Source organism: Lygodium microphyllum, chromosome 15 (assembly GCF_053477565.2).
Source record: "Lygodium microphyllum isolate KBCC chromosome 15, Lygodium_microphyllum_v1.1.10, whole genome shotgun sequence".
Taxonomy (NCBI): domain Eukaryota; kingdom Viridiplantae; phylum Streptophyta; class Polypodiopsida; order Schizaeales; family Lygodiaceae; genus Lygodium; species Lygodium microphyllum.
The window spans coordinates 67,155,407-67,163,796 of record NC_141149.1 but is presented as its reverse complement, the minus strand read 5'-3'; the positions used below and the strand labels follow the sequence as shown (position 1 = coordinate 67,163,796).

Here is an 8,390-nt window from a genome sequence, read left to right as displayed (position 1 = left end):
CTATATGCATAAAATCTGGGCATATCATATTAAGCAGAAATCGGAAGTCTTGGCTACATTTTAGCGTTGGCTTCCTTTGGTTGAGAACTAGTGTGGATATAGGTTGAAGTGCCTCACGTTAAATAATGGGGGTGAGTATGTCTCTAAAGCTTTTGAGCGGTTTTGTGATAAGAAGTGTATTATGTGTTAGTTGATCGCCTCATAGACCCCACCCCAAAATTCATTTTTTAGGCTGAGGTAGTTACTACTGCTATACACTTGGTTAATCGGTCCATTGCTCTTGACTATCAGGTTGCAAAGGAGGTATGGTCTAGAAAACCTCCCTCATATGCTCATTTGCATGTCTTTGGTTGTGTAGCTTTCTGCCATATTCCTAAGGACAAGCATAATAAGCTAGATCCTAAGTCTAGGAGATGCATCTTTCTTGGTAATGGTGATGCGAGTGAGATGGGCTATTGCCTATGGGATTTGTGGGCTTGGAAGGTTATCTACAGCCATGAGGAGAAAATATATAAGCAGCCTGAGCAAGTTGTTCAGGTACGCAAGGTGATATTTCAGGAGGAGCCTCTTGCTACTGTACAACCTTGTAGCAGTGGCTTATGCTCTAGTGGCCTAGGTTTCTAATGCTCCACAAGATGTATAGGCCCCACAACCTTTTTTGAGGCAGTCTACTAGAGATAGATGATAGCTTGCATGCTTTGAGTCCTCTATGGATTATGTTATGGTGACAGATGTTGGTGAGCCTCTTACTTATGATGAGGCCATGTGCAAAGGTAATAGTCACTCTAGAGAAAGGACCATGCAATCAGAGGATGACTCATTGCAAAAAATCATACGTGGGATTTGGTTCATTATTTCATGCTTGGCTACTCATGCATATTGTGGTTGATTAATAAGCAATCCAATTTGGCCACTTCTAGTTGTGAAGTTGAGTGCAGAATAGCTTTAACTTCACATAGGATAGCTTACATAGCTATGATTAAGTGTATTTGGCTTAAACACCTTTTTTGTAAATTGGTTGTTGGATAGTTATATACCACCACCATCTTCGATGACAATTAGAGCATACTAGGAATTGCATGGAATCTAGTGTTCCATATACATAGAAAGTACATCGAGGTGCATTATCATTATGTTGGGGAGAGACTATTGGCTTAGTATATGTGCCAACACAAGACAACCTTGCAGATATTTTCAACAAAGGCTTTGCCTCATGAGAAGTTTGAAGCTTTCCACAAAGCTTTGGGCTTTCTCCCCTTTGTGGATTGATCATACTTCACCAACAAGCTTGGCAATTCACTATAAATGAGTGCTAGCTTTAAAAAAAAGTTGCAAGCCTTATGATTAGCATTAACTTATCACTTGTTAATTTTTACAACAAAGTTTTACTACTAGTAGATTTAACTCTAGATTTCTACCTCATAACCCAAACACTTCCAAAAAGCCTATCATTCCTTGCCTTCCATTGAAGATTATCGCAAGTGTTTGCAAGAGGCCATGTGACCCTTGATAGCCCTATTGTGGATGAGTAGGATTGATTTCTTGGGAATCTCTCTAAAAGCACCTTTAAAAGGGGATGCAATATTCCTCATAATACATACTAGGTGCTCAATACCTAGATTCTCTTGGCACTAAGAGATAATCCTTACATTTTTGTTAATCTTGGAGAGCTTTGATACTTTGTTAAATAGCTTGAATCTATTGGTCCATTTCTTTCAGCATAGCTTTGGATGCGTCCATCTTGAGAGTAGAATATGAAAAGTTTATAGATGTATGGTATTCTTGCCCATGCAAAACTAGGTAGCATTATAGGTGAATTCTTCAAGAGATTGGTGTTTGATATACTTTCTCGGTTCTCTACTAGATTACGATCTTAGGATGTCTTTAATCCTTTAGTTTACTTTCTTAGTCAAGCCGTCAAAGTTGTATTCCAATATACATTCTAATTAGTATTAACATTTTATATTGAAATGTACTCTAATATTAAAAAAGTACTTAGAAAAGTTTGTGATAAGAAAATGTTATATTATTACATGTTAATTTTAATAATTAACATTAGATTATAATAACCTTAGATTATTGATGCATTTTTACGTACATATAAAAACCAATTCGTTTTGTCCACACACACACACAGTGTGGCTCCATGAGCGTACCTAAGTCTTGACTACCACTCTCTTTCGCATCTTAAACTGGTAACATTATTTTTTTACTATCTTGGACTATTAATACGTTTTTACACACATTTTAAATCAATTTTGTAAAACACGCACACACACACACACACACTCTCTCTCTCTCTCTCTCTCTCTCAGCTTGGCTCTACGGGGGTGTGCTTGAGTCTTGACCACCACTCTCTTTGGCATGCCCGAGTCTTGACTGCCACTCTCTCCCCTCTTCACTCAACTTTGGCTGGGTATCTCTACATCCACTATTTCTTGTCAATATGGTGCCACGTGGTGACATAAAAAATGTTTCCTTAAAATATAGAATAATATTTCCTTAATATATAGAATGGTATATGGAATAGATGATAGGTAGATAAAAGATTTGACTATTGAGAAGGTTTTAGATTAACATTACAATAAACTTTAACTCACTCACATAGAAACACACACCCACACACATAATCTCTCTCATGCTCTCGGTTGGCTCCCCATGCACACTTGCAAGTCTTGACTCCCACACTCTCTCCTCTTCATCCAATCTCTCCTCAGCATGGTGCCACATGGAGAGGTCAATAACCTTCCTAATAATATAATATAAATAATAAATAAATGTAGATATGTGTGTGTGTGTGTATATACACAAATGTGAATATACATGCATAAATATAAATGTATATGTATATGCACCTGTAAAAAGGTTCACTGGGATTGTTTTGTCGAGCGGGCAGACCACGCCTGCTACGTCGAATGCTTGCCCGGCACTCTCTCTTTCTTTGCTGCTCCTCCATCAGCACGCCATGGCCGTGCTACAGGTACGAAGATTGCGTTCCTTTCCTAGTCTTACGTCGCTGTAATCGATTCAAGCATATCTCAGCGTGTTTCCTTCTTTACAAACATTTGATGAGTCGTCTACATGAATTTGCGCATTGATCCTGGGAGAATGGTTGTCTCTGTACCATTTGCAATCATTTCCGGAATGCTGCATGAACGATTTAGCTGCATCAGCTTGGTCGTGGGATTGTGTCTTTCTCATGCATGTTGCGCTTGAATTATTGGCCTTAACACTCTGTGTTAGTCTTTCACCATTGGATCTTTCTCATGCATGCTGCCTGATGATTTATTGATCTTGACATGCTTTGTGTATCTTGCAGGTGCCTCGACTATCCACGACTTTGAGAACCTTTAGTAACAATTGTAACAACATTCATGACATTGAGCAAGCATATTTGGATCGGAAAAAGCTTTTGGAAAGCAAGCGAGAGAAAAGGTTGGCATTAAAAAAGAGTTGGTAGCATGAATGGATGTAGGAAGAGTGTGTTTGTTGGTGTAGTTCAATGAATCACAAGTCCAAAATACGTGTGTGTGGTGTGTATGAGAAGTGAGTAGGAAGCTTTGCTGTTTCCCCATGACTAGAGGAGAAAGATTGGCTGTTCTCTTGACTCCATACTGTTATCATATCCTTCATGGTCGAACTTCTGACTTTTTGTAGTGAAAGTGATTATACAACCATTAAACATGGAATGGGCTGAGAGAGAGAGAGAGAGAGAGAGAGAGAGAGAGAGAGAGAGAGAGAGAGAGAGAGAGAGAGAGAGAGAGAGAGAGAGAGAGAGAGAGGTATGAATGTCCACAAAAGGCGAAATCAGCCTATGAGACAAAAATAGACACATTTGAAGTTCAAAGAAGCTGCCACATGTTTTGGAAAAAAAAAAAGTAATCTAAAAGAAAACATTTAGTCAGGAAACAACAAATAGCTGAAACTACTAAATAAAGCACTAGGGATCTAATACAATGTTGGACTGATATGGGGATCATCTCATCCCAAGATATCCATCATGGGTTCATCCAACATGGATGGGTTGAAACGTTGAGGTAGAGTTGTTTGATGACATACCAATGTTGTCTATGTCCTTCCAATGTGGATTGGTGGGCTGTGGGCGACGTACTTTGCATCTCTCGATAACTTGGTCCAAGGTGCCTCCCTGTGGTGGAACCACTAGTTAGTTTGGATTATGCTTTAAGGGATTAGGTGTAGTTGTAGCTATGAAAAAGTGAGTAAGGGTGAGTTGCCATGAATCCCCAAGACAACTCCCTTTGGATTATAAGAGTTGATCTCTATGATGACGCAACTCCAAAAGGAAGAGTCCAAGGCAACACTCATCCAAGAAATCCATCACCCTTGATAGTGGTTTGAATCCATCTTGAAATAGACAATGGGAACACCCTCTAACCTCATAGAACATTGGACATCTATATATGTAGTACTCCTTAGTCTTTGGCTTGATCTAGCAAACTTGGTAGATCTAGCCCTTTGGGAGAAGGAAATTTGCTCCATAGTGATCGGTTTCTATTTGTAATTGGGGTGAGGATGTGTGAAGCTAACCAATGGCACACGATACTTTGTGGACAGATATGTGTCCATGTATCTCGGTTGGATCACAAAACCATTGGGGGATTTAAGTAGAAGATGCTTTCGGTAGAAAGCCATCTTGGTCCCTAGATCTTCGTTGGGTGCCAACCTAGTCGTGGTTGCATGTAGTTGAATAATGTTGTTCTTGATGATCTTGTTGAGCTCCTCTTAGTTGATCTATAAGAAAGGAGAATTCAACTTGTATTGTAGAGGTGCAAGGTGATCTATATGTAGTCCATGTAGTTGCAACCATGTGCTTTCCGAGCATATCAACACCTAGTGTCACCTTGTAGTGCTAGTTGTCTAGATGACTCTAGAGCAAGTCTAGAGTATCTTTGGCTTGAAAGGCCCGAAAGCCTATGCCCAAAAGTTCCTGTTTGGAAAAGGGCCTTAGCCACAATAGATAGTACTCCCATCTTTGCACTAACTATCTCATGTGGCATGGAGGATATTGCAACCCCTTTGGGGTGTTTGAGATAAGCATAATATCATTTGTATATGGTAGTATAAGTATCAATACTTCCCCAAGGCTAGGTCAATTTCCTCCCAATCTATCAATATATTTTGATATCTCATCAATGCATAGCCCAAAGAGAGTGCGTGAAAGGAGGTAACTTTGCTGCACTCTAATAGTGCTGAAGCCTTACGATCTCTTCTGGCATCCCTCTTGGAGCTCAGAGATATTGAGTGTGACAGACTCATACAATGCTAGGGCACCCCATTGCACGTGAATAGAGACTCTCAACTCTTGTAATCTTTGCAAGAGCCTAGCTTGTAGTAGTGTATAAAAAATTTAGAAGTCCACAAAACAATGATACATCCGTCTTCCCTATGCTCTCCTCAATGATAGCTCAGAGTGTGAGGATATGGTCAAGTATGGAATATCCTCTCTTGAACCTTGCTTGTCTACATGTTCGATTTTGGATCTTCACAGTCCACATCAGAGCATTCGGTGATGGACGCTCTGGAAAGTTGTGTGTGGAATGCGTTTGCTCTTGCTGTACTTAAGTAAGATATTTGGTCTTGGCTACACCCTTCTTCTACAGGGTTTACTTTCCATTCTGCGCAGTATGCAACTACATGGTCGCGGTTGGACCGCATGTACATCATGCAGGATGATGATTTTTTTCCTGAGATGTTGGAAATGAAAGTGTTGCAGCAATATGCCTTGTCGGACCGTTTTCCTCTACAGCTTGAGATGCTTGCACAACCCATTGCACCTTTTAAGCAATTTCTGGATAGACTCCCTTTGCGTTTCAACTCGTCTTATTTGAAGCATTCAATCTTTCAGGGCTATATGCAGCAATTGATTGATAAATTTTTATTGGACTTCGCCTCTGAGGGCAATGCTTCTTTTGAACGATTGCTCTCTAATGTGCAGCAGGTTGTTTGGTAGTATGGGATCCATCATGCCTCTCTTTGTCGGCGGCATCGACAAGCATTGGAGGACTTATTGGCTTTGGTTCGTTCTCTGTTGGTGGACACTCCAGATGATGTATTTCTGCTGCCACTGGCGATGCGTTTGTTTGATCTTATTAAAGAGTTTCAGTTGAAATCCTATCAGCAGGCCAAATTGCAAAATTTGACTGAGAATTTGCAAGATAGTGCTTGTCAGACTCATAAGTTCTTTCGAGCTCTACATGCATCTCCTGCTCGAGAAAATATGACTAGACTCCAGGATCCAGTAGGTCGAATGGTCATTGATCCTCAGACTATTGTGAATATGTGTAGGAATTGTTTTCTAGACCTTCTTGGTTCTTCTCCTTCACCTTCTGATCAAGTTACTCATGCACGCTCAGTTTTCTATGATCTGGTCCGCAATCAAGTTCCACTTGATATGCAAACTACTTTGGAGACAGATATTTGTGAGGCGGAGGTTATGGATGTTTTGTTACACCTGCCCAAGGATAAAAGTCCCGGTTGGGATGGTCTCACCAATGAATTCTTTGAGGTTTTTCCTACTCAACTGGTGAAACCATTGAGGACTATGTTTCAGCAGGTTTGGGAAACGGGGTTCATGTCTTCCTCATGGAAAGGTCTTATCAAATTGCTTCCAAAAGTTCCTTCGCTGTCAATGTTGAAACATTGGAGACCAATTTCTTTGATGGGTTCGATGTATAAAATCTTTTTCAAAGTGATGGCGAATCGGCTCCACAAGCATCTTCCGGCCATTGTGCATCCTCTTCAATATGGTTTCATTAAGGGCCGAAACATTCTGCATAATATCTTAAATGTGCAAATGGCTATTGACTATGCAAGGCACTCTAATCAGGAAGTGGTATTGATTCAATTGGATTTGGAAAAGGCTTTTGATTATTTAGACTGGTCTTTCATTGTAGAACTTATGTCTACTATGGGCTTTGGTACTCGGATGTCTCGCTTGATCTACACCATTAGTGCTGCGGCTTCTTCGCGAGTTATGCTAAATGGTGGTGTTACCGAGCCATTTGTCCTTGCACGCTCTGTGCGACAGGGTTGTCCTTTGAGCCCTCTCTTCTTTGCCCTTGCGACTCATCCGGTTCTTTCGATGTTATCTTATATGGTAGCTTCTACTTAGTTGGTTGGATTGTCTCTTCCTTTTGGACAGCACTTCATTAGTCAATCTTTGGCTGATGACAGCTTTATGATTTTGCGTGCGGACAAGGACAATCTTCGCAAAGCATTAGATGTTTGGACGCTCTTTGGTCATGCTTCTGGTTTTCATATGAATGCTTTCAAATCAGCCATTCTCAGTTGCACGGAGTCAGATTTACAGTCATTGGGCTGGCAGGGACAGGTTGTTCCCTGTGGTTCCATTGTCAGGCATCTTGGGTACCCTTTGGGTGTTGATGTTCGGCCAAAGCAACTACTAGAGTGGATTTCACAGAAACTGGCAGCTAAGTTTTTGTATTGAAAGTTGCAGGCCTGGCCCTTCCATGTTCGCCTCAAAGTGGCTCAGACAATCATGTTGCCAATGCTCACATATTTCTTGCTATTGCTGCCTTGGACTACTACTACTTTGAATGCTCTTACTCAGCACATTCGTTTCATGTTATGGAAAAAGGATTCCTTGCATGCAAGCATTTCATGGATTTTTTGGTCGCATACATGTACCCGAAACGCATGGGTGGTGGAGCTATTTTGGATGCCAAAACTCATATGCTGGCACTTCGTTGGTCTCTTTTTCGTGCCATGTGCGTGGATCATCACCCGCGGGTCGTTATAGCCGGTTATTTTCTTGAGGATCGCGGGCTTGTGCATGGTAATACACAAATTCGGAGCTCCTGGTGGCATGTTCTTAATGCAGACTCTTGGTTTTCTAGTCCTTTCTCATCCCTGCTTGCTCATTTGGTTTGCTCCTAGAAATTGGTTTTTCAGAAGGCGCGTTGGCATCCAGCGGAGGACCGCTTACATACTAACTCTTTTCAACTGGAATTGTTGGCAGCCTCGCGACTACTTTCTTGAGAAGGCAAACATGAGCTCAGACCAAAATTTAACCGCATGACTTGGGAGTGCTGCTAGCTCCCAGGCTCGAGGGTGAGCCTGTTTGGCTCTACGGCTGGGAGGTGAGTCTGATGTCCAGTTCCTTTTTTATGTTCAATTAGGCTTGTGTCGTGTCTTGTGTGTAGGTTGGATCCTAGGGGGATGTTTCATTAGTATCAGAGTGTAAACCTACAATTGGATGTGAGATTTGATGATGTGTACAAAACTACTTTTGGTCATGGAACCGTAATGGTTCATGCTTGACAGGTACACTTTTATCTTGTCAAGGGTGGTATGGGACACCGCTGGTAGGAGAAGTGTGCATAGGGGGTACGTGTTGCGGGTGGTGGGTA

At 41.2% G+C, this 8,390-nt stretch overlaps 1 protein-coding gene across 1 annotated transcript in view; it reads left to right on the top strand.

Annotated features, from left to right (window-relative positions):
* The first annotated feature begins 2,853 nt into the window (after positions 1 to 2,853).
* LOC148024637 (U5 small nuclear ribonucleoprotein helicase) overlaps positions 2,854 to 8,390 on the top strand; it is a 276,793-nt gene continuing 271,256 nt past the window's right edge. Inside the window, exons 1-2 of the mRNA XM_087694266.1 lie at positions 2,854 to 2,980; positions 3,320 to 3,435. Coding sequence (XP_087550392.1) covers positions 2,966 to 2,980; positions 3,320 to 3,435 — 131 coding nt within the window. The 5' untranslated portion in view covers positions 2,854 to 2,965. The remainder of the gene's footprint in view (positions 2,981 to 3,319; positions 3,436 to 8,390) is intronic.